Source organism: Spermophilus citellus, assembly GCF_964194105.1.
Source record: "Spermophilus citellus genome assembly, chromosome: 4".
Lineage (NCBI taxonomy): Eukaryota > Metazoa > Chordata > Mammalia > Rodentia > Sciuridae > Spermophilus > Spermophilus citellus.
Window position 1 is genome coordinate 201,672,453 of NC_138185.1, and position 26,748 is coordinate 201,699,200.

The window sequence follows — 26,748 nt, forward strand, 5'->3', positions numbered from 1 at the left end:
AGGGCTCCAGGCAATCCTGTATGTGCCCTGATATGACCTATGAAGAATGGATCTTTTCGGTCCCAGATTAGACTTTGTATATCGGAAAACAAAGAGAAAACAGTAGAGGAAGGGGAAATCCTACCAGCATCTTCAAGGGAATTAATAGCATTAACTACATACTGACTATCAGAAAATAAATTAAATACAGAATCTTTAAACATCATAAAAGCTTGTAATACTGCATTAAGCTCTACCTTTTGAGCTGATTGTTTGGGTACTAAAAATGTAAAAGTTTGATCAGGAGTAACTACTGCTGCTGTACCATTGTTTGACCCATCAGTGAATATATTTGGAGCATTTATGATAGGGGTTTTTCTTGTCATTTTTGGAAAAACTACAGGATGCTTAGACCAAAAAGACAACAAAGGATTAGATGGTAAGTGATTATCAAATGAAACACTAGTTTTACACAGGATTATTGCCCAAGTATTTAACTCATTAGCTAACTCATCAATTTGATCCATAGTATATGGAGTAATAATTTTATTGGGAGAAATCCCAAACACTCCCTTAGCTGCTTTTATTCCTTTGAGTATTAATTGTCCTACAGCCTCAGGATATCTAGTAAGAATAGTGTTAGGGGAATAAGATAAATGTATCCACAATAATGGACCTTCTTGCCAAAATACTCCTGTAGGAATATTTTTTGTTGGTAGTACAATAAATAATAAAGGCAAACTTATATCAATTCTATCCAAATGCATATTTTCCATATATGTTTCAATGATTTTTAATACTTTTCTTGCTTCAGGCGTTAACATGCGGGGTGAATTTGGATCTGATGGACCTTTTAGAATATCAAATAAAGGTCCTAACTCTCCTGTTGGTATGCCTAGATAAGGCCTTATCCAATTTATGTCTCCCAATAACTTTTGAAAGTCATTAAGTGATTTGAGTTGATCTACTCGTATTTGAATTTTTGGTGGACGGACCATGGTTGAGGATAATAGAACTCCTAAATAATTAATTGGAAGATTTAATTGTACTTTATCTATTGCTATCTCTAGATTATAATTTTTCAATAAATTTGTAAGTGTGGCATAACATTCTAGTAATGTGTTTTTATCTTTATGTGCCAGTAACACATCATCCATATAGTGAAATATTTGTAGTTCAGGATTTTGGTTTCTAAGTGGCTGGATTGCTTTATTAACATAAATTTGACACATAGTTGGGCTGTTAGCCATCCCTTGAGGGAGTACTTTCCATTCATATCTCTGATCAGGACCTTCATGATTCAGTGCAGGGATAGTAAATGCAAAATGTGGACTATCCTCGGGATGAATTGGAATTGAAAAGAAACAATCTTTAATATCTATAACTAAAACATGCCAGGTTTTTGGTAAAGCAGACAATTGAGGAATCCCTGATTGAGCAGGTCCCATAATAACCATCTCATTATTAATGGCTCTTAAATCTTGTAATAATCTCCATTTACCAGATTTCTTTTTAATGACAAAAATGGGAGTATTATAGGGGGATACGGAAGGTTGTATATGTCCTTCCGCTAACTGTTGTCTGACCAAGTCATGGGCTACTTGTATCTTTTCTTTAGTCAAGGGCCACTGAGGAACCCACACTGGTCTTTCTGATTTCCAAGTAATTTTGATTGTCTCAGTGGCCCTTTCTGAAAACCCAATTCATGTCTATTTATTTCTTGATCTATTTGAATAGGTGCTGTCATACCTTGTTCTTGTTCTCTTAATCTTTTTTCTTTCCTAAAGCCTTGTTTAGCCCTAGTAGTGGGCGCGTTAGGATTGATGTTATTTGTTAATGTCAATCCTAATTGATCTAGGACATCTCGTCCCCATAAATTTACAGGAAGATGATCCAATACATAGGGCTGTATAGTTCCTTCACATCCTTCAGGATCCCTCCAATCTAATACCATAGCACTTCTATGGGGATTTGTTGCCACTCCTAGGCCTCGAAGCGTTTGAGTGGCTTGTTGTAATGGCCAATATTTTGGCCATTCTTGACGAGAGATGACACTAAGGTCAGCTCCTGTGTCCAGCAGCCCATTAAAGTCATGTCCTTGAATATTTAATTTTAGCATTGGGCGAGAATCTAAATTTAAAGACAGCATAGCCCAATCTACACCTGTGGAGCCTAATCCCTTGGAACCTCTTTCTACATTACAACTGGAAAATTTATCATGCAGGCTGGGTATTATTAATAACTGTGCTATTCTATCTCCTGGTGAAATTACTGATATACCTCTTGGAGAACTAGCTATAATTTTTATTTCACCTTCATAATCGGGATCAATTACCCCAGGACTTATCATAAGTCCTTTTAGTGTAGAAGAACTGCGTCCCAATAATAAGCCTACTGTTCCTTTGGGAAGAGGTCCTTTTACTCCTGTGGGAATGATTTGAATTCCCATCTCTGGGGTTAGTACTGCTCTGGCAGAGGCGCAGATGTCCAGCCCTGCGCTCCCTCTAGTTTGTCTGATGAGGGATTTAATGGATAATGCGTCCTGGGCACTACCTTGATGGGGCTGTTGGGTTCCTCCATTGCCCCATATATTTGTGGTTTGGGGCCCCGGGGCATTGGGCCCTCTAGTCCGTTTTTTGGCAATGGAGCTTGATACCTTTCTCCACGATATCGTGGGTAAACACTTGGTCCTTGTCCGTTTTTTGATAACGGAATACCCTCTATGGTGGTTTGAGAACGGCATTCATTAGCCCAATGTCTCCCTCTACGGCATCGTGGGCAAATACCTGGTATTCTATTCCTTTGATATCCAGCTTTGTTAAACCCTCCTCTTATGGGGCAACTCCTTTTAAAATGTCCTGTTTGATTACAATTATAGCATGTTCTTGGCCTGGCATCTAAAGCCTGTTGTACTGCTGCTAAGACTTGCCCCTGTTCATTAATGTCTCTACATAATTTAATATATGTGTTTAAATCCTCATGTCTCCATGGTCTAATGACCTCTCTGCAGCAACGATTTGCTTGGTCATAAGCCAGTTGTTTTATAAATGGCATTACCTGTTCTGTATTTCCAAATATCCTAGAGGCTGACTGAATAAGTCTATCTACAAATTCAGCATAAGGTTCATTAGTTCCTTGTATTACCTTAGATAATTGACCTTGTAAGTCTCCATGCCCCTGTAAAGTTTTCCATGCCCTAACTGCATCTACAGCAATTTGTGCGTATACGCCAGGGTCATATTCAATTTGCTGTCTTTGACCCTCATATGGTCCCTTTCCCAATAGCATGTCCATATTTCTTTGAGGGTACCCAGCTTCTGCATTTCGCCTAGCTGTCTCCATGCAAAATTCCTCATTGGCAACCTTCCATAACAAATATTGTCCTCCGTTTAGCACAGATCGACACATGTTAGCCCAATCTGCTGGTGTCATGTCCAAGTTGGTAACAGATTCAACCATGCTTATTGTGAAGGGAGCTTGCGGCCCATAGGTCGTTACAGCCTCCTTTAATTGCTTTATTGTTTTGAAATCTAAAGCACGGTGAATTCGTTGCCCTCCTGCCTGCTCAAGTACAGGGCATGCTAATCTTTGGGGTCCTGCCTCAGAATTCCGTCCATCAACTACGGTAGTTGAGGGCCGCTCAGCGGTAGATGGAGCTGTTGGCTGAGTTACGCCCTCTGGTGATAGAACGGAGTTGGTAGCAACCTCCTGTTGTAATTCTCCACCTGATGGCTGCTTGTCCTCTAAGCTTGCTTTCTTTAAATTTTCCTCTGTCTGACTAGCTTGAGAGACCTTCTCTTTTGCTTGACCTAGCGTTTTTTCTACCATAGTCTGGACCTCTAACAATTTACTTAACAGTTTTTCGGTTTGTTTTTTATTGGATTCTAATCTACTATAACCTAACCCAATAAGGTAGGATAAAACAAAGCCGAAGCAGAATGAAACAAAGACGGAGCAGACAATGGTTGTATCAATTTTCTCTTTCTCAGGGCTGAATAACTTCAAACCTTGAGCCAACCATTTTTTCCAGTTCGCCTGAGAAAATTCTAGGGCTAGGGAGCTCGAAATAAAAACAAAATAAATCAAAACAAGAACACATTGTTTTCTGAGAAGGTCATCCATCCTGTCGCCTTCCCTCAGGGGCGAGCAATTTACTCACCTCTAAGCTTCAGGCGTTCCCCGTACGGGCCACCAAATGCCGCAGTCTTGGCTGGGCACAGAATCACGAGCCACTCAACCAGGAACAAAACTTTATTTTGAAAAAGCCGCCAACACGCTCAGCGCCAGCAAGCAAAAAACCGGTCCTCCCACGAGGGTGTCTGACCGGAACCGCGCGTCCCGGAACCCCCGTCTCCTCCGACCTCCTCCGGAATTCCCTCCTACTATCCTTCCCCAACCAATGGGAACTCTCCAGCAGTCCCGTAAAGTCCCGTAACTTGAGTCCGGTAGCAGGCCAAGGTGAACAGCGGGAGTCCAGTTTGCATATGAATGTAAATTTTAACATAATCATCTCAGTGGCTAGCTGGCGTCACTTTACAACCAAAGGTGCCATACATCGTATATATGCTTGTGGCTCCTAGCACAAATCACTCACCTGGCTATCTCACCGGGCCCCTATCCACTTCTATTACTGTAAATCCAACTTTTGCCTTTCCTTAAAGCTTTATCTGCTGGTCTCTTCCAACAACAGGCTAAAAAATCAAGGCAAATAGTTTTTTCTCCATTTATTGTTTTGCTCAGAATCTTTTAGCATTCATAGATTCTCTCTCATATTGTTTATAGAGCATGTCTTATTTCCCATGTCAGATTTTAAGTTATTTGACATTTAGGGGCATTTGACATTTAGTCTGTTTCAAAAAGATGCTATTAATATGGCTTCATGGTTTTGGGTTCGGGTTTAATACACACACACACACACACACATATATATATATATATATATATATATATATATATATATATATATATTTAGAGAGAGAGAGAGAGAGAGGTTTTTTTAATATTTATTTTTTAGTTTTCGGTGGACACAACATCTTTATTTTTATGTGGTGCTGAGGATGGAACCCAGCGCCCTGCGCGTGCCAGGCGAGCGCACTACCGCTTGAGCCACTTCCTCAGCCTAGGTTTGGGTTTAATAGCTATGTTATCATGTGCATAAGCTTCAGTTCCCTCACAAACTGGTCATAAATAGCACCTTGGTTACCAGCAGTCACAACAGGGAATCTACCCGGATCCTGGCTGGTGGGATTCAGCTGCCTGCCCACCTTGCACCAGAAATAAGTGAATGAGCTAGGTGTGGTAGCCCATAATCCCACGGGTTCCAGAGGATGAAGGGGGAGGATTGCAAGGTCAAACAAGCCTCAGAAATTTAGGAGGCCCTTGGCATTTAGTGAGACCTTGCCTTAAAACAAAGAAGGGCTGGGGATGTGGCTCAGTGGTTAAGCAGCACTAGGTTCATTCAATCCCTGGTTCCGGAAAAAAAAAAAAGTGAATGAAATGAAAAGGAAAACTAAATTTTATGGAGTTTGATCTAACTTGGGTGAGTCAGCTAAATTGCTTCTCCTGCAGTCCCACAGAAGCATCTGCAATTCATAGAAACAAATGCCAGGTGATATACATATGTAGATTTAGCTAGGTTGTCCTAATCAGAATCTCTTTCAGTGTCAAGTCTCAGGTTTTTGGTCAGCTTGCCGGTCAGAGGGTAGATTTTATTCTCAGCACCAGTAAATTCTGGAGCTCTTGTGTTTCAACTTCCCCCTGCTTCACCTCAGTTTGATCAAACTACATGAAATTCATCTTTTTTTTTTAACAACATTTCCTGATTTTTTTAATATTTATTTTTTAGTTTTCGGAGACACAACATCTATATTTTATTATTTTTATGTGGTGCCGAGGATAGAACCCAGCGCCCCGCGCATGCTACCGCTGGAGCCACATCCCCAGCCCCTTGCTGATTTTTTTTGCAGCCAAATCCTTGTTTTCATTCCATCCTCAAAACAAACCTTATGTAGGCATTCAACTGTTATTTGTTGACAGAGCTTATGTTAATAAGTACACGCATACCAAATAATACATTAGCATTATCTGTATCTAGAGGACTAAAGAGATTAACTATGACCTGGTGGCGCTTTAAAAAGCTTGGATTACCAATGCAGGACAACTCCCGGTCACCTAGATCAGTGCTGTCCAATACAACTTCCTGAAATGCTGGGAATGCAAACAGTCTCTGACCAATAAAGTAGGCATTAGCTCTATGTGGCTAGTCAGTTCTTTAAATGCTGCTGGTGCGACTGAAATTGAATTTTCTCATTTAATTTTACTTATTTTGGGGGCGGTACTGGGGAATGAAACTCAGGGCCTAGCGCGGGCTAGGCAAAATGCTCGGCTCAATTATATAGCTGTTCGCGGTGACTAGTTTTGGACAGTGCCGTTCCAGCACCGGCCCTGACCTCCAGCAATCTTTTTTTTTTTGTGAAGAAATTCTTTCTTGACGGAGTGACCCTGACTGACCCACTAAACACATCTTCGATGCCGACGCCCTTTTCTTCTTCAGCGGCTCCCGGGGAAACTTCGCCAAGGGCTGGCAGGAAGAACTTTAGCCATAGAAAACCCACCCTCTTGGGCAGTGGCATATCAAAGGACGTGAAATCATCCAACTAAAATATTCACTGCAGCACGGTCTCCGGGCTGTCGGGAAGGCCAGCAAAGCAAGCGACAGGGCAAAAAATGGGACCCGAGCCCGTCCTCCTTTGCTCCCTCCCACGCCGCCCGAGCGGCAGGGCCTGTCCTGGTCCCCACCCCCAACGGCGTCGGCACCGTTTACAAGAGACGAACGACACCTCTTGCCGTGCAGGTTTCAGGCCGGCCAACCCCTGCCCCTCGAAACCCCGCCCCGAGGCCTGCCCACGCAGCCCAGAGCGTCAGGCCCCCTACAAAATGGCGGCGGGGCCTCAGCAACCAACCATAGAAACGCCCGCCCGCCGTAGAGAGCACGGGCCTCTAAGCGATGTCCCTTCCGGCGGAGGCAGGGAAAGTGCGTCTCCGAGGGCCCCTCTAGGAGAACAGCGCGCTATCTCTATGGTGCCGAGTCCTCCGAGCCGGGTCACGTGGCTGGCGACAGCCGTCGCGGAGGCGGGGGGAGGAGAAATGGGCGGGAGGCCGGGGGAATAGCTGGAGACCCGGAGAAGACAGGGTTGTCATGGAGCCGTGGGGCCGGGCTCGCGCATGCGCCACCTGACGTGCCGGGCCGGTCGTGGAGCGGCGACCCTGGCCCTAGGTGAGAAAGGGAGGGCTCGGCCCGGGGGAGGGGTCAGGGATGGCGCGCCCCGCGAGGGTTTGGGCGCGGAGCGCCGGGAAAGCAGGTGGGAGTAGGGGAATGAGGAAGAAAAGCGGGTAGTCACAGGAGGGAGAACCGGGACCTTCGGGGGACGGAGGCCCGAATGTCGGGAGCAGAGGGACGCACCACCCTTGCCCCCATTAAGTTGGTTTTCCCGGGAGCGGCCGGCCTGCGTGGGAAAGAGACTCGCGGGCTAGGAGGGGGCCGTTCGTGGGGAGGGGGCTTGTGCAAGAACAAGTGGGGTGAGTTCGTTAGGGCAGGTGGCCCGGGTCTGCCCCTGGGGGCCAGCGCTGGCAGGGAGCCTGGCGGACTTGGGTTGTGAGCAGAAGGCCCGGGAATGGGCAGGTGAGTGGGCGCGAGGGCTGCTAACAGGGTGAGGGTCCTGGACCCCTAGTTAGGAGCTGCGCTCTGGGTCCGGGACGCAGGTGTGCTGACCTCTTTGACGCCCTGCTGTCCCCCGTTTTGTTGGTTATTTCTCTTGAGTAGCCAGCTTGCTAGGCGTGATGCCAGGGGTAGGGGTGTGGGGAAGAAAGCAGCAGTGCCAAGTAAGGAGTTGGTGGTTAGTGAGTGGGCTGAGGGTAATTCTGGTCCCGGCCCAGGCCGAAGCCAGGCTCCTTGTTATTACCCAGGCGCTGGCAGTACGCATTGCCTGGGCGTTTGTCCTGGGTGACTGGTGGTATGCCAGTCACAGCACCGTTCTAGGGTCTGCCCAGTTCTGCCCTGCTGAGCTGGCAGGCTGGTGGATGCCTGGAGGGTGCACATGCTGTCTGGCACAGATGCAGTGTGGGCTGGTGCAAATGGATAGGTGGGCGCTGTTAGTGTGAACTCTTTTTTGCAGGAGAGGATTAAAAGGAAGTTCGCTAATCTGATCCCTTTGAAAGGTGAAGATGGAGAATGCCACACCTGGTTTCAAACACAGGAAAAATTTTATGGAATCGGATTTCAGGATCTTTGGCATGAAGTTGCAGCCAGGTTGGAGAATGGGAATGAATGTAAAGGGGAAGATGAATTTTAGAGATTCAGGAAGATGGAGTTTTCCCCTCATTAAAATATACTGACATTCTCCCAGAATGGTGTATCTGAATATGCAGACTAGAAGAACACGGTTCCAGGGAAAACCTAGTAACATATTTATAATTCTGAGATTACTCATAGTTTTGTGGCTGTAAGTTCTTTATTTTGTATGGCCTTATCACTTTATTGTATTTAAGCTTCTGCTTGGGCTTTCACCTTACACCTCTCTGCACGCATGTTATACACGTGACACATTTTAAAAGCAATGTGAGCTCTCAGGAATGTTGCGAAGTATCTATAAAAGGAGAGAGACTGGGCTGCATGTCAGACCCTTTCTTTGTACCTCTTGGGTCTCCTTTGTATCATAAACTCGAATCTCTGTAGATATTCTGGATTATACCAACTTTTAATTTGGTTGGTGGGTTTGTCCCCGAGGTTTCACCAAGAATAAAGAGTAGATTAGCTATCTGTTTCCTGCATAGGACCAGACATGGAGGTTAGATCTGGAGGTGACCACGGTGTTTGGAAATGCAGAGTATTGCCCTTCCAGGATTTCACTGACAGCAAAGCTGCTCAGGCTGTCAGAGACTCAGCAGGACAGAGAGTGGCTGGAATTTATTATTCTCTTGAACATCTCACATTCTCATTGTTGGAGGCTGTGGTTGCAATGAAAAAACAACCCTTGGTCGAGGAGACAAATAATTAGACTCTAATGTAAGAAGTACAAAAATAGAAGTCAGCACTTGCTAGAATTTTATATCTATTTATATAAATTCATGTATTTGTTGATTAACTTTCCAATGTGAATTTTAGCATGTACTGTTGTCTGTGGGAACCTTTTGGACAATGTGTTACATATACATCCATAAAATTCCCAATTAGGGTCTACTTAAGTTAGCTTAAATTAACCCTTCTAATGCAGAGTAAGTACCTGGGGTCTGAGATGTTTGTACAGCTGTTTCCCAGGCTGCACCAGGAAGCAGAGAGAAGAGAGCCAGGGCAAGTTCAATAATCCAGTTTCAACTCCTCAGCTTGTGAGCATCTAACGTTAAAATAATATGCAGGAGAAAAAAAATCTGGCAACTTACTGAGGTTTTTCAGGCTTTGAGATTTTAATGACCCCCAGTTTGAGAAGTGGTGGTAGGAAACCCTGTCACTCTGCTCCCTAGTTCAGTACTTCATGGGGTGCTGTGTACACCTGGGTCTGATGTTCATGGCTCATTGATGCTTTGAAGTCAATTATACATTCTTTCCAACTGCCACCAACTCCCCAGGACCTAAAATTTTAATACACTTTAACCTGTTTGTCAGTATTTCAGGATTTTGATTCTACAATCAATATTATCCTGCAAATTCTCAAATGAGTCAGAATAAATCCCTGTGTGTTTTTTGTGGCTCCATTAGTCATGCTTTGACAATACGGTGGCAAGACCTCTTCCAGTGTCTTGTCTTGAGAACTGTAGAAGACTAAATGGGATGCTTTCTCTAAAATACCTGTAAAATAATTCCTGTTTAGTAAGATAATGTGAAATTTTGTCAGGTTCTTAATTAGTTGCCACTAACATGAGCTACCTTCCTAAGCTGGATCAGCGGCCTGGTGAGACCCACGTCAGTCTGAAGACCCATCCACATGCTACATCTGTGTCCATTTTGAAGAAGGCTTTTATTCATTTTTGGACAGTATTATTTAAGGAAAATTACACTGTGCACACTTGTTGGGTTTTATACAAAAGGATCCTGATTTAATTAGAGATACAATTTTACATTTTAGTCTGCTTTTTACACTGGGTTGTCCATGCTGTCAAACCTCGTAGCTGTCAAATCGACATTGGTTTTGCCTAGTGCTCTGCAAGATGTGACAGGGCTATTGTTCATCTTTTATGCACATAGGATTAAGCGTGTGACCTCTGAAAGAGTCTTGATTTGACATGAATTGAATGAGGAAGCCAGTCCCCTTAAATGAGTTAGGTATGAGGCAAAATAACTTTTACTTGAAATTGTTTTCAAACCAGTTTGTGTTCCCTTTAGCCCACATCAACTGAGGGTAAAAGTATGAGCCAGAGGGCTGCTCTTGTCTTATTTAACTTCACCGTGAGCCCTTCCTCTGGTGTTCCTCACTAGATCTTGTATCAGCAGAAGTGTCCAGGCGTGGCCCTTCACGGTGTTCCAGGCACAGTGCTATTTGGAACTCAAGCTTCTCTCCACTAGTCCAATGGGATGGAGTGGTGAATAGACTTCAAATGGAAACATCGCCAGGCCTTGCTCACACCTACCAGATTCATTATTATCCCAGGTTTTTTCTGTTTTATTCCTGTGGTGTCCTTTGTGCACTTAACATTCCAGCCTTACACTTAACTCCCATTCTGCCGTAATTCAAATATTTGCTAACTGTTGAACGTTCTCAGTTCTGCTGACCCTTTGTAGGGCTGATTGGTCTCATTCTTGCACTGTTAGCCCAAGTCCAGATACTCTGCGGACTAGCTGTATATCACTGAGGCAAGCTTGGGTTTCTTCCCTGAGCTTTAGTCTTACATGTGACTTCTTCCTACCCACCATCTCTACTCACTTCAGTCTCTAGATGACCAAAACTGAACTAGCCTCGCCACACCTGCCCACTCCACCCAGCTCCCTGCTGTGCTCTTTTGGGGCTCCCTAGCTTAGAAAATGGTACTCCCCACCTCATATATAACTGAGTCCCAGCAGGTCAGCCTGTTTCCCTTCTCGTCTCCTCCAGGACCACCTCTGTAATGTTCCTGGACTGTCACGATAGCATCCGAATGATCTCATGCCACTCCGCCTGCCCCTCTCTCTCTCTCTCTCTCTCTCTCTTTTTCTCTCTCTTTCTCTGCTTCAGTCTCAGTCCTCATCGAAAACACTTTTGAAAGCACAGATCTGATCACATTACTCTTCTGGTTGAAATACTTCAGTGATTTTCCGCTGCTGTTAAGTTAACCAGCCTTTGCAACATGGATTCCCAGGCCCTTCCTTTCTGTCCCCACCACTCCCTAGTGTCAGTCAAATTAGTGAGACCCTGTCTTAAAATAAATAAATAAAGGTAGGGGGTGTTGTTCAGTGTAGAGCACTCCTGGGCTCAATACCCAGTCCAGTCACCCCTCCCTGTGATCTTGCTGCCGTTTAGCTCTGAGTAGGCCAAGCTGCTTGTTCCCTTAGGACTTTTGCCCAGAACATACCAGCATGCCCCACCTGTCCCCTTTTGCCTCATTAACTCAGCCTTCCATTCCCAGCTACCTGGCACTTCCTTAGTCCCCCAGACTACTAGTCCTGACCCTTCATTTCTCTTATCAAAGTAGTCATTACTTGCAGGAGTCCTTGATTAATGTCTTCCTCTCTTTCTAGATCACAAGTCCAAGAAGAAAGTAAGCATGTCTGTCCTATTCACTTTGTATCCCCAGTCCTAGTACAGTGCCTGGTTCTACATGAGCACTTGGTAGATATTTTTAAATGACTGACTGTAACTTATCTCAGTGTCAGCTTCCTTCTTTGTAAAATGGGATCACAACTGATGTAGACATTATGAAGCTCAAGTAAAATAACATTAATAGCAATACATGTTATGTACCTTTGTATTATATAAGCACTTTATTATGTATGATATTATTTGCATATAAAAATGATTTATTTTTGTTGTTTATGGTGCAGGGGATTGTTGATTTTTATTTTTTTGATGTTGGGGATTGAACTCAGGGCCTTATTCATGGTAGGTAAGTACTTTACCACTGAGTTATACTACACCCCTAAAAAACACTTTTTAGCCCCAAAGTAGCATGCATATATAAACTGTTTTTACTCTGTTCAGTTCTTTATCCAAAGAACTGAGAATTATCGGTGAGAAACTACACTCTGGGCTGTGGCAGTAGGTCAGGAGCCTGCAGGTGCACACTAGGACAGCAAGCCCGCTGGCTGATGTTACCTCTCCTCAGGGAGGAGGAGGGTGACTTGATTTGGGTACCCATTCCAAAAGCCTAATCAAATGTGCCTTTGTTAGCAGTCACAAAGCTCCCACAGAATGTTGTTTGTGTGCTTTGAATTTGTAATGTAGTTACACAGCAGCAGGAGGACTGTGGATCTCTTTTTGGGTGGAAATCATTCTGTTTAGTAAACTCGAAGCTTTTGTCCACCAAGAAGATATGGCCTACGTGGGCAAGGACTGTGTTCTTGACTCTTAACTTCATGCACCATTTGGATTACCTATTTCAGCTCTCTGGGCATTGACTTCTTATGTAACTGTTTTTCATAGAGCGATCCAGATGAAAAGAGTACCAGGAACTCGCTTCCAGCCTAATGAAACATGGAGAGGAAAATCCCATCCAGAGAGAGCCCCAGAAGACTCTCGGCCAAGCTAGGCAGAGGAACAGAGATGAAAAAAGGGACTCGTCAACTTGGCGTGGTGGCTGCAGAGTCAGATAAGGACTCTGGATTTTCAGGTTAAAAATATCTTATCCTTTCTACATGATAATGAATGATGTGCCTGAAAAATTTTCTCCCTAAAACTCATTTGTGTGATAAGAATGAGAAGCTTTAACACAAAGGATAATGACTATCTGTTCTCACAAAATGGTCATTCTGATTCCATATGGCAGAGCATCAGTCAAAGTCACTGTGGGATTAGTTCTCAAAGAATGATTTGACATCTTTTCTTCAACTTAGGCTTTCAACTTTATTTATGTCTTGCAGTGCTAAGGAAGGAACCCAGGGCCTCACACACGCTGGGCAAGCACTGTGCCTCCGAGCTACATCCCCAGCTCAAGACTCAACTTTAAATCTTACATTTCCAAGTATTACAATGGTTACTGGAAAAGAAGTACTTGAATGCTCATAATTCCATGGGGGTTAGCTCCTTTTTCATAGGAACAGATACATTTCAGTGGAAAAAAAATACTACTGCAAGTTATCACTGTGTAACAAATTTGAAATCTGCCAGTTTAAAAGTTGTACTGTCGGGCATCATGTTACGAGGGGGATATGTCCTGGGAAACCCGTCCTTAGGTGATTTCATCATTGTGTGAATACCACAGAGTATACTTACACAAACCTAGATGGGGTAGCCTTCTACACACCCAGGCCGCACCACATATAGGTCTGTAATTGACCAAAGCATCACTATGTGGTGCATGACTACAATTTGTTAAGATAATTTTTTTGCTAAGAAAGTTATTTTACTATGCTTAAAAAGTCTGCTCCTCCCAACAATCTTTCCTTCCTCATATCTGTCATATGGTTTTTGGTCTAGAGCTACCTGCCCAATACTACCTTTAGGCTATTAGACCAGAAAGTGGAACAGTTTTCTTTAATAGCTTACCCGAAAGGGCTAGCTGCGTCCCCTATGAATCTCTTAATTTTTGTGAGCTTCTTTTCATTTCCACGCCTGAGGGAGTGGCTTGAACTACCCTCAAATGTTGAATTGATATCAACATTTTTGGCTCAGGGGATGCCAAGGATTGATGCCAGAGTATTGGGGCTGGATTAGCATCCTGAGAGTGAAACCTCCTCTAGGGGAAGATTTATGTCACCCAAGTTCACAGAGACAAATTGATCAGTTTTATTGATTTACTCATGTATAGTGAGAAATGCAACTGTTAGGAAAACTAGAACTTTCCCATCTTGAGATCGATGTGTTCTCACCTCGTAGTCATGCTGAATGAGAAGCCAAAGTATAAATAGACCATTACTCATAGAGGAGCAGAGACTGACCAAGGGATTAGAGTAAGAGGAATTGGTTGCTGCCCAGGGATAAGGCAGTCCAGGGTTCATAGCACTGTTTCAGAGTCTTGCCTCGTTGTCAGGCTCGCCTGCAGCCATCATTAAAACACTGATCCTCAGACCCTCTTCTGGAGATGCTGATTCCGAGGGACTGGGGAAGGCCTTGGAATGTGGGGTTTTTAAAAATAAGCATCTGTCATATAATCAGACAGGTTTGGGAAACTTTCCCCGTTTTCTTTTAACATCATGTTTGCTTTTTTGTCTGGTTTTCTTGTCATGAAGGTAATTCATACTCATTGAGAAGCTTAGAAACTTAGAAAAGTCAAAGAATAAACATTATCCACAGTTTTATTATCTGTAATTCTCAGTGCTATTGACTATATGGTACTTTTTCCAAAAACTTTAACTTCATTGAGCCAGTTCTTTAAAGAAGTCCTATATTATTCAGACATAGAGTAGTATTAAAAATAATCGAACTCATTATGTCCCCCCACATAGCCCCAGTGAATGCCTCCAGCCACTGCTGGGCCACAACCCCAGCCCTAATATCATTATTTCTAATACATTGTCCCATATTTGGTCAGTGGGAGACCCATCTGGGTAGCCCTTGTGTCTTTTTGACATTCCCATTAGTGTTTGAGCACCTCCTCGCTTTCTAGGACAATAAGCTGTCCAGGCTCATCTTGTCCCTTCCCTGCCAGTGTTTTGGAATCAGCTGTTTCTCCAAGAGCCCCTGCTTTTGTGCTTCATGTGCAGAACAGCATTGAGAAGCAAGGTCCAGGTGTGGAGTGTACACATTGTATGGCTTAATAGTTGGTAACTAGAGCACATTTGGATTACTTGAAAATAAACTTACCTAGGAACAAGGTAAATCAGTTCAGTTGGATCAAGGGTAGGACCCAGATACCCATAATTTTTGAGAAGTATCACTGGAGAGTCTGAGTCGTGCCCCTGTTGATGAATGTCCTTCTAATCACAGTCTTTGCCATGCTGCAGAAAATGCAGTTGTTGACAGTTGCATTTATTTATCCATTTACACTCCAGTCTTGCCTTATCAATATTCTGAGATTCTTATTTGGGGGGGTGGGTACTAGGGTTTGAACTCAGGGGCACTCCATCACTGAGCCACAGCTATTCTAAGATTCTTGATGAGCAATTCACATAATCCCAGACTCCTCAGTAGCAGAAAAAAACAGTCTTTTGGTTTACGCCAGCAGGTATTTAAGTACATCCTTTTTGTATGGCGTTACATAGGGACCTGTGTTCTCTTTGGCTTGTAGAGCATCCTGCTTTCACTCATTGTGAAGGATTCCTGGTAAGTACAGCCAGTAAAGGAGGTGCTTAACAGGGTGGAAGGAACAACAGAGAAGAGAAACATTTAAACGTTGGCTTTGACAAACTAATCCAGAATTTTATAATTGGAAAATTCAGGAAGAAGCTATTTCAGTTCCAGCATGGATATAAATTAGAGATTAACAGATTTTAACAGCTGTCAACAACTGCATTTTCTGCAGCATGGCAAAGATTATGATTAGAAGGACATTCATCAACAGGGGCATGACTCAGAATCTCAGTGATACTTCTCAAAAATTATGGATGCTCACTTCTCAGCATCAGGTTTTTCAAAGCTATGAACTAACTTTGAAACCTTCAACTCATTTCTCTGTAGACCTGATGATTACTTTCACATGAACTCTTAACTGACACAGGTTTTTGCCTTTAACAGAAGAAGGAAGGGAGTTAAGAACAGTTCTGAATTTTTTTGGGAGGGATAATTATGGAGGTCATGGAAAATCCAATGAAAACTAAAGACCCCAGAAAAATGGACAGAAACGCCTGTCCCAGATGTTCCTTTTAATTTCAGGGGTTCCTATATCTCAGGAGCTGGGTTAAGAGCCCTACCTTAGAGCCTGCATGAACTAACCATGCTTCTGCCCACCAGATGGGAGCTCAGAATGTCTGAGCTCCGCGGAGCAGATGGAGTCCGAGGACATGCTGAGCGCCTTAGGCTGGAGCGGAGAAGACAGGCCACGGCAGAGCTCCAAAGCTGCAAGCAATGCCTTCCCTACACTGTCCCCCATGGTCGTCATGAAGAACATTCTGGTCAAACAGGTGAGGAGGATGGATGTGGCCTAAAATCTTTGCAGATGAAAGTTTCTGAGCTTCCTGTGTACAAACTCTCCTTCTCTGCCAAGGAGAGTTCAGAAGAGGCACTAGAACCATTCCAAGCTGTACTTTTCTGTCCTGGGTAGAGTTTGTTACCTTTCAATTGCTGACACTGTTTAAAAAGGAGCACAGGAGGCTGGGGATGTAGCTCTGTGGTAGAGCACTTGCTTAGCATGCTCAAGGCCCTGGATTTGATCCCTAGCACTGAAAAAAAAAAAAAAATGTACAAGAGTCATGATATATAGTCTCATTTTTGAGACAGACTCAAAAAAATAAGGTGTTTTTGGTTTTTATTATTTATTTATTTATTTTCAGTACTGGGGATGGAACCCAGGGCTTCACACATGCAGAACAAATAAATAAGTGCTCTATCACTGTGCTATACCCCCAGACCTTTTCATTTTATTTTGAGGCAAAATCTTGCTAAATTGTCCAGGCTGGCTTTGAACTGGCAATCCTCTTGCCTCAGCCTCCCCAGTAACTGAGATTACAGGCTTGTGCCACTGTTTCCGACTTTATTTGTTTGTAGTTTATCCATAGGGTTCCTAAGTGCTGTAGTCATACACAAAGGAACCAAGCCAAAATGTCATCACTTCACTGGTACATTCTAACATATGGCAGAGTCTAGGGCAAAAACAAAGTTAGATTTGTCCTGGGAATTTAGGGAGATGGGAATGTAAGACACGTTATTTGTTTTAGTAGAAGAGGCGATTCCCTGTCTCTCATGTCATATTTTGAGCATTTTCTTAGTGATCTGATCAAAGCCATGGCATCAGTGACCCGGCAGCTGTTCAGTTTGAGACTGGCTGTAACAATGGTCCACGTAGCTTTTTGTGGAGATGAAAAAGTTCAGTTTTGGGATTTTTTGCATAACTATGCATATTATGTGATTATTGTCTAGATCTGAAAGAAAAGATTAGGATGAAAATCTAACATAAGCTCCAGTATTTGAAACTGAGAATTCAATCATATAAATCTGCATAAGTTAGAGTAGAAAAGTTCAAGGAATGGAAAAGATTGGTGTAAACTAAAGGACACTTAAACTTACCCTTCTTACCCTGAAATATCTCACAGCTCTTGCATGGGGGCATTGATGAGTCTATTTAAAGATCATGAAGTTTGAAATCCGGCTTTAGCTTGATCTTTCCATCTGTGTCAGAGGTTAGAAGAACATGTCTGTGGCATGTCAGGAAGCCTTAGTGTCTTAACTGTTACCTGGTTATTTCTGAGGAACATAAACAAGGTAGCCCAGGGTGTTCTGAAAAGGAATTTTGCTTGGTAAACCATGTCTCAGCTGGAATCTCTTATTGAAAGGAAAAGAAAATAAAGACAGGAAGAAAGTGGAACCCACCTGAGATCGTCCCGACCCCACCAAAGGCTGCCCAGTGCTTTCTCCCCGCTCATTTCTTCCCTGCCGCTCACTCTGGCTCCTGGTCACTCCTTGTGTGGCTGTGTTAAGCCTTCTTTGTCGCAGACTGGGCTGGTAGCTCTGGGAGTAAGTAGGCTTTTCCAGCAGAGCCACAGTCTTCAGACAAAGAGACCTGCTGGCAAGGCTGCTGGGCTCTGTCAGGAGATGGGAGGCTTAGGGACAAGCTGGCCTCCTGGAGAGTCTAGGAGTTTTGTTTAGTTTTCGTTTCTAAACACTTTAGAATCCAGCACATTCCAAAAATAATAATATGATTTAAAAATCTCTGTATATTGTGTAATATTTTTTAAAAATTTTTTTCTTTAGTTGTAGATAGACACAGTATCTTTATTTTATTTATTTATTTTTATGTGGTACTGAGGATTGAACCCAGGGCCTCACATGTTCTAGGCAAGTGTCTCTGCCACCGAGCTACAACTCCAGCTCCCTGTTGTGTAATATTTTAACTATCGCTACTTGATTTTAGGAATTTTTCTTTTGAGGGTGATTCCATTTCTGCCAGGAAACAGTATGATCCTGCACAAGGTTAGGCACCATGGACTTCTGTTTCTTCATCTTGAACATGAAGGCTTAATGGGAAATGATTCTGAGGTCCTGTCCAAGTCTAAACTTTTGTTCTGTGTTCCCTTAGGTGTCTTCAATCTTTATAAGACAGTTTGTAAAAGCAGTAATTAGAGGATATTAACATCAACTTGAGGAAGAACAGTCCACGAAACTTATCTTGGAAAAGCAGTGCAGGGGATATTTGGGGAACAGCCTCGAGTTTTGATTCCAACTAAGCTGAATTAGGATGACCTTTCAGAAGACCCTGGGTTTTAGATGTCCTCAGTCAGAAAACTGGTTTCCAGGGCTCCAGAATGTGCGGTCCAGATGGTCCCATCCTTTGTACTGAAGAGGAGTTGTAGTTGGGCTAAAGTTCCTGTCCAACTGCAGGAGGCAGAAATGTGTGCAGAATGCTGGAAAGGTGGTCCATAATGGCTCCAGATAAATCAGATGCCACCACATAACCCACCAAAGCTGGGAACCTCCAAGGCTCACCCTGCTGAGCTTCATCTGTACTGGGATCTTTGGACCAGATTGGAGCTAAATTGGCTTTCAAATATCAGAGACAAGTAGTCATGTCCTTCTCTGTTAGTTTTCATCTGAATCAGTACTTTAATTAAAAATAAATGTACAGTTGAAGAGTAATATAATAAAGGTAAGTCAGCCTTTGGTTAAGATGGGTCTTAGAGTTAGGCAAAGGAGGAATCCTCTGCATCACTTCGTAGCTTGGTGACTAAGCAAGTTATACCAGCTTTCTAAGCCTCAGTTTTCTATTTATGAAGGGAAGTGGTAACTGATGGGGTTATTGTGGGGATTAAAGGAGGTGACACATTTAAAACATTGCTCACAGTGCCAGCCTGTTGTAGCCACCAGCACGTAGTAACTTTACTGTTTAAGTGGCTTTTTAAAGGGACCCAGAGATGTCTAATAGATCACAACACATGTGACCAAAGTTATTTCCGGGTATAGGAGGTTCCAGGCAGACCTAAATGAAGATTGTGGTGTAAAGTCACATTTAGTCTTGAGAGGAGCACATTTTAACTTTCGTGAGGAAATTGGATATCCATATTTTTATTGTCTCAGCTACTTCACTGACCTACAATTTCTTTTTCTGAGTGGAAGAAAAATAGATATTTCCTCAAGTTTTCCCTTAGGAAAGTTTTTAACGGTGTTCTGTCAGACACAAGTGGATATCCAAGCCCCTTTCCCAGCCGCGTGAGGGGTGCCCAGGCCATCTGAGTGTCCCGTTCCCCTCTGAGGAGCCGTGCGCCTCTGTCCCCAATAAGCTGCTGTCTTCCTTTGCTTGCAGGGCAACAGCTCATCCCACCTCCAATCGTGGACCGTCCAGCCCTCCTTTGAAGTGATCTCGGCACAGCCGCAGCTCTTTGTCCTTCACCCACCTGTGCCATCGCCAGTCAGCCCAAGTCACGCCAGTGAGAAAAAATCAGACTCCAGAAACTACTTGCCCATTCTGAATTCTTATACCAAAATAGCCCCACACCCTGGCAAAAGGGGCCTTTCCCTCAGCCCAGAAGAAAGAGGAGCAAGTAGAATACAGAAGAAAATCTGTACCGAGAGACTGGGGCCTGGCTTGTCTTCCAGCGAGCCGTCCAAGACTGGCGCGGCCCCGTCCAGTCCCTCCGCTCCGGCCCCAGCCAGTGCCAAACTCGCTGAGGACTCGGCCCTGCAGGGTGTGCCCTCCCTGGTGGCAGGTGGAAGTCCACAGACTCTTCAACCAGTGTCCAGCAGCCACGTGGCTAAAGCTCCCAGCCTGACCTTCGCGTCCCCTGCCAGTCCTGTCTGTGCCTCAGACAGTACTCTGCATGGCTTAGAGAGCAGCTCTCCCCTCTCGCCACTGTCAGCCCATTACAGCTCACCTCTGTGGGCTGCAGAGCACCTCTGCCGCAGCCCGGATCTCTTTTCAGAGCAGCAGCAGAGCAAACACAGGCGCTTTCAGAACACCCTGGTAGTCCTACACAAATCTGGTTTGCTGGAGATCACTTTGAAAACCAAGGAGTTGATTCGTCAGAACCAGGCAACTCAGGTGGAACTAGATCAGTTGAAAGAGCAAACCCAGCTGTTCATAGAGGCCACCAAGAGCAGGGCTCCTCAGGCTTGGGCCAGGCTGCAGGCATCTCTGACGTCTGGGTCCAGTCATTCTGGCAGTGACCTAGAAACATTCTCTGATCACCCAGACATATAGCCCAGGAAGCATATCTTCCAGAGATTTGAATGGTTCTTTTAATTCTTGCTGTTACCTGCACCTGTGTCCCCAAGCTTATTTAAGAACTCTTCCTTCTAAACTCACTCATGAAGCCACGTGCTCTCCCCTGGCTGCTGTTTGAACCTGTGGTCCATGCACAGGTTATGTATGTCTGCACCATTGAGGACCTCCGATTCCAAGTGTCTTTTAGTCCCCTTTCCTTAGCCTACAAGCACATACCTGGATCACGGGGCAGAGCAGGGGAGATGATTGTGTGGGACTCTACTGTTACCTCCCTCCATCCCACTCGCTGCCAGATCAGGGGTGCTGTAACATGCATGAGCAGAGTGACACCTGTCGAGTCAGAGAGTAGGCGACACAAGGATGGCTTCATAGATCCTCCCTTGAGTGTCTTAGTCACAGAGAAGACAGAAAAATAAGAGGAGGTGTATTTGCCTCCCACAAGGCATCAAGCCAGCTGGGTGAGACCGAAAAGGCTTGAGGCACAGGCCGCATCTGGTGCACGCAGTTAATCATGTAAAGCTTTGTTTTCTTAGACTTGAAAGTCAGGGGAAAGGGTAGGACAGTTTGACTCATACACTTTAATCACAAGCCAGATTTCGCTTAAACGAGTGGGCAAAACACTTCAGATGCTTAAGGTATAGAATAGGTTCAGTACCATCTGGAATTGTAGTTGATAATTTGCTTTTGTTTTACTTAGAGACTGAAGAAAATAGACAAGGCCAGCATCTCTTGGTCAGCAGCTGGATGATTCTGGTTACTCACTTCCTTAAAAAACAGTGCGACCTGCTTTGTATCTGAAAAGCTCAAGGGGAGCTTCAGTGGTTCCTGAGTGCTCTAAGTGACCCCTCTGCTGCCTCCTTCACTGGCTTTTTCCCCGTTTGTTCTTTGTTTCCGTAGGAGAGGGAAACAGTGATTTTGCTTGTAAACTTTGAATTAATAAAACCTTCCTGAGGTTGTGATAATGAGGCCACGAAAAGTTGGGAAGCATTCTTGTCCCCTTGCTTTTTGTGTCTCAAATTCCCTCTGTCTCCTGGTGTGATGAGCAAGTATGGAGCAGTCTGTGTCCCTTTTATTCGGAGAACGTTGGCAGCAAAGGCAGAGGCGTGATGTTGGTCAACGTCTCGCTGTTACCTGCACCTGTGTCCCCAAGCTTATTTAAGAACTCTTCCTTCTAAACTCACTCATGGAGCCACGTGCTCACCCCTGGCTGCTGTTTGAACCTGTGGTCAAAAGGAGAATGGGCTGGGAAATTCCAGATGATGCACATTCTTTTCCGCCTCATATTAATAACTGGATGTCTAAGGAGTGGAATTTCAAAGTTATCTCCTCATTTAAAAATTTTATCCTCTTGAAAATTTTATTATTAACAAATTACCTTAATAAGTTCTTATGATCAGTTTCACTTTTTCTGCAAAGGAGATGTCCTTGAGGTGTACTAAGCCCACAAGTTCATGTAGTATTTACCAGGGAGTCATAATAACTTGACATAGTTTAGAAATGCTAAGGCTTCATGTTGCCTAGTAATGTGGTCACAAATGCACGATTTAGGTATGACTGATTTATAAATAAGCAACTTGGTAAAATCTGATCAACATAAAACTATTACCTGCCGTTTGCTTTCTAAAAGAATTTCACAAACCACAGCAAATGTGTCCCTGAGCAGACTCGGCTCCTTGTAACATTTTCCTCTTGGCCCAGTTGGTTGCCTCCTCTGAGTCTGTGTGGTGCTGTAGCCGCTCTGCTCTGCACCGTGCTAGGAAGCTTCCTATTTGGCAGCATATGTTTGGCAGCAAAGCTATAGAGACGGGTACATTCTAACAGCCTGGGCTCCAGTCCTGAGTCTTACTGAGTGTCAGAAATCTGAAAACACTTGCTGAGAAACAAATGTATTCCATTGGAAAAACCCTCTGTGGAGCTGTACGCCTCTTGGACTCTTCTTCCTAGACTAAGGTTTGCAGTTCCCTTCCTGTCACGGTAAAAGAGGAAGAAAGCCTTCATCGGTCCTTACTGCTGAGTGGCAGGGAGAGGTGGCCCCCACCTCTAGGTCCTCTCTGATCTTGCAGCTGGATCTGGCAGTCTCTGGGCGCTTAGCATGGGTGTCCTTTCCCTAGTTGAGCTGGAAGCAGACGAACCCAAGTAGAGAAGCTAAGTCTTGGAAGGAGAGATCCATTGAGGCCAGCAGCCAGACCAGCCAAGGGAGGAAGCTTGGAGATAACCAGAAGATCTCCGTGGGTCGCACCGGGCTGTGAGAATTGATGGCCTTAGTGCTGCATGATGCCCTTTGGTATGAAGTACTGCGGCACAGCTACTGTTTTCTAAAAGTGAGAGGCCAATTAGCTCAGGCCAGCCCTTAAGAGAACTCTGGCAGGTTTTGTTGGCGATATTGAAACACATCTAGAAAAAGTTTCTGATTGAATTGGTTATGGGAATGGAGTTTAATGACATTTGTAATTTATTACACATTGCTTTTTATTGATTACAGTATTGTCTGACTTTTCTTCTCTATTATAATTCTTTAAGCAGCAAAGTAACTCATGCATATATTGAAGTGGTTTTCCAGCTATGAATTCTGTAGGTAGAAATTTATTTACCAAATGTGAATTCTTTTGAGAAAGTATGAAGTTATGTAGAAATTGACTGTGAAATGTCAGAGAAAAATAAAAGTCACTTACTTGAAATTATTAGGCCGTTTTGCTTTATAACTGTTTAAAAAATACTGAGTGAAATCTAGAGCAAATATTTGAATTGGGTTAAGTCAAACATGGATACTCATGCCATTTGAGAATATTGGGATCAGACCTTGAATATGTGGAAATGTCATTGTTCAGACTTTCACCAGTGTAAACTTAAAAGGAAATGCAGGCGGTCTTAAGGTAAGTGAGTGGCCTATTGCTCCCCAGGACTTGGAGGTTTATGCTGCAGTGTTTGGGAAGAGGGAGAGGAGAATCCAATCCAGCAATTTCTTCCTTTCTTTCTTTTTGAAATTTGTTCTTTTTAGATATACATGAGAATAGAGTGTATTTTGTGTGTGGGAGGCGGGTACCAGGAATTGAACCCAGGGGTGCTTAACTACCAAGCCACATCCCCAGCCCTTTTTATTATTTTATTTATCTTATTAGAGATAGGGTCTCACTGGGTTACTTAGGCCTTCACTAAGTTCTGCAGCTTGCTTTGAACTCCTGATCCTCCTGTCTCGGTCTCCTGACTTGCCAGGATTACAGGCGTGCGCCACCATGCCAGCAAGTAGAGTGTATTTTGACATATTATACATACGTGGAGTACAACTTATTCTAATTAGGACCTCATTCTTGTGGTAGTACATGATGAGGGGATCACTGTGGTGCATTCCTATTGTGAACATAGGAAAGTTATGTCTGATTCTTTCTACTGTCTTTCCTGTCCCCCATCCCTTTGTTCCCCTTGGCAATCCAGTGATTTCTTCCATCTGACCTGACATTTCACAAATAAAACTTTAAAATGACAAAACTACTCCAGTTGTACTCTGGGATAAACCACAGCCACGTCAGGTGGCGTTCTTCCCACAGCAGAGCGGACTAGCAAGTTATCTCAGGGCCTCCCTCGTCCTGCTCGCTTAGGCTCTGCTCCCTGTTGAGACCCATCTAAAGGCTCTCCAAGGGAGAAATGGTGTCCCCCTGCTTCCTATGCCCGTTGGGAGCCCCTTTCTGGGGTTTTTAAGACACTGGGAATAAAAAAGCTTATCATCATTCAAAGGCCCAGAGGGTTGTCACAGCCTATAAGTCTTATAGCACTATTTCTGTTTTATGGAATTGTTTTAAGTGACTTATGACTGAAATGGGTAAAGCCAGGCGTGTTAGCTCATCATCCCAGCAACTCTGGAGCTGAGGCAGTAGGATCACAAATTCAAGGCCAGCCTCAAAAACTTGGCAAGACCCTATCTCAAAAAGGACTGGGGTTGTAGCTCAGTGGCAGAACACCCCTGGGTTCAATCCCCAGTACAAAAAGAAAGAAAAAAGGTAAAGATGACTAGAGAAGGTCCCTCTTGAAATAAGGAGAACCATCATTCCTAAGAAGTGAAATCCAGAGAAGCAAGAGAGGACAAAAACGAACTGCCGTAAGGCTTAGGAGGCCCCTGTTGCTTGAGCCTGCGACTCTGTGCCCATCCCCAGTGTGACTTGTGTGGAGACGCCTGTCTAGGGCTGCCTGTTTGTGAACATGTCTGTTTAAGCCACATCTTTGATGCTATCACCATGGATGATGGCCTGTGCGATGGCATCCGAAGAGCAGCATTCACATGTTGTATCTATGGTTCATTAACCGGTGACTTTGGTTAGGTCACTTAGCCTTTCTAGCTGTCCCCCCTCTCAGCTGAATAAAGAGCTAGTTATCTCTGGGGCTCTTCTCAATGCTAATGTTTCGTAAGGGCCGTAGCTGTGTTCCTGGTGAGCCACAAAATTAATATATTAAAAATTTAAAGAACCTGGGACACTTAGAAAAGAAGTTCCTGGTGCCCTGGGTAAAATTAGTTTAGTGTTCTGCCAGATTTTTACCCAGTGATGTGTGACTCTGGGAGAAGCATTTTGCCAGTCTGCACTGGTTTTGCCTTTTTTAAAATTTTTGAACATGAATTCTCTAATGTCCAGGTGAAAAACTGCACTCAAAAGAATTCTTATTAGCCCAAGCCAGACATGGTGTTGCACACCTGTAAGCCCAGATAGTTGGGAGGCTGAGGTAGGGGATCACAATTTGGAGGCCAGCCTGGGCAACTTAGCAAGACCCTGTCTCAAAATTTAAAAACAAGGGGGGACTGAGGATTTAGCTCAGTCCATGAGGCCTTGGGTTCAACCCACGTACCAACAAAATATTTTTTTTTTAAATAAAGCCCTAAAGGAGAATAATGTGGGTTTAGGCCACCACATGTCCTTTGCTGGTCTGCAAATAGTCCTGTCCTTTCATCTGCGATGAAGAACATGTCTGTTTTATCTTTGGAGAGCGTCCGTTGGCTTTTTATTCCCTCTCCCTGTGTCAGGATCCTTGCGTTGACACAATGGTATTTTCACATCAGTAGTCAGAGACAACAGATGCGGTGGTTCTTTGTGAGGTCTTTATTCTGGTCCCAGCCTCCAGTGTCACCTTTCATCCACATGGGTGATATGCTGGCCACGCAGTGCAGGCAGAATGGTCCAGACAGGCAACCATGCAATGCATCTGTCTCTTGCAGCCTTTATCTTCCTTATCAAAAGAGGAAGGGGGACTGGGGTTGTGGCTCAGTGGTACAGCACTCGCCTAGCATGCATGAGGCACTGGGTTCAATTCTCAGTACCACATAATTGTAAAATAAAGATATTGTGTCCACCTAAAACTAAAAAATAAATATTAAAAAAAAAGGAGGGGAGTAGTCCTTGCTGTATGGTTGCCATCTTGAGGTCATCATGTGATACAGAAGTCTGTCTTAAAAGTGTTTTAAAATGGATCTGCACAGCCGGGCACAGTGTCGCAAGCCTATAATTCCAGTGACTCAGGAGGCTGAGACCAGAGGATCACAAATTTAAGGCCAGCCTCAGTAACTTAATGAGACCCTGCCCCAAAATAAAGAAAGTAAAAAGGGCTGGTGATGCAGCTCATTGGTAAAGCGCCCCTGGGTTCAATCCCAAGTACCAAAAAAAAAAAAAAAAAAAAAGCTCTGGCAGCAGGGCTGGGGATGTGGCTCAAGCGGTAGCCTGGCGTGCGTGCGGCCCCGGTTCGATCCTCAGCACCACATACAAACAAAGATGTTGTGTCCGCCGAGAACTAAAAAATAAACATTAAAATTCTCTCTCTCTCTCTCTCTCTCTCTCTCTCTCTCTCTCTCTCTCTCTCTCTCCTCTCTCACTCTCTCTTTAAAAAAAAAAAAAGAAAAAGAAATAATGAAGTCTCTCTTCCACCAAGACCTCAGGCACAGTGAACTTGAAGAGAGTCGAGCCAGGAGGGTCCCTCTGCCTGACTTTCTGGGAGATGTTGAGGGGTCCACGTGTGACAGTGGCTCTTCGCTCGGAGCCCTTCCTCCTCCTCAGAGCACGTGCTTGATGAAGGATGGTTATGCAAGACTTAGAGAATTGCTTGAAAGAACAGGCTGCCTCCAGTCGCAGCAGCTGGGATAGACGGCGAGAAAAGCCCGTGGAGCACGGTGGGTGGAAGCCGCCAGGAAACCAAGGCAGTCAGCCAGGCGCGGCTGCAGCCAGCCCGTGAGGCCGGGCGGGCTGAGCCACGGGTGTCCCAGCGTCTCTCCAGTCTGGCAGTAAAAATAGGTGCCTTTCATTTTCCTAAAGACTCACTTTCTCTCATGAATCAGTGGCCGCAGAAGGATGCTCACTCCTG

At 44.2% G+C, this 26,748-nt stretch overlaps 1 protein-coding gene across 2 annotated transcripts; it reads left to right on the plus strand.

Moving 5' to 3' along the window:
• Positions 1–7,105: 7,105 nt before the first annotated feature.
• Positions 7,106–23,090, plus strand: CIPC (CLOCK interacting pacemaker). Of its 2 annotated transcripts, none has more exons than XM_081291013.1 (4): positions 7,106–7,255; positions 12,588–12,774; positions 15,993–16,162; positions 19,495–23,090. In XM_081291013.1, exons 2-4 carry the CDS (start codon positions 12,639–12,641, stop codon positions 20,386–20,388), a joined length of 1,200 nt encoding a protein of 399 aa, XP_081147139.1. In that variant the 5' UTR covers positions 7,106–7,255; positions 12,588–12,638; the 3' UTR covers positions 20,389–23,090. The 2 variants fall into 2 exon arrangements, with proteins under 2 accessions (XP_081147139.1, XP_081147140.1); XM_081291014.1 differs by lacking the exon at positions 7,106–7,255 and adding an exon at positions 7,300–7,660.
• Positions 23,091–26,748: the final 3,658 nt, after the last annotated feature.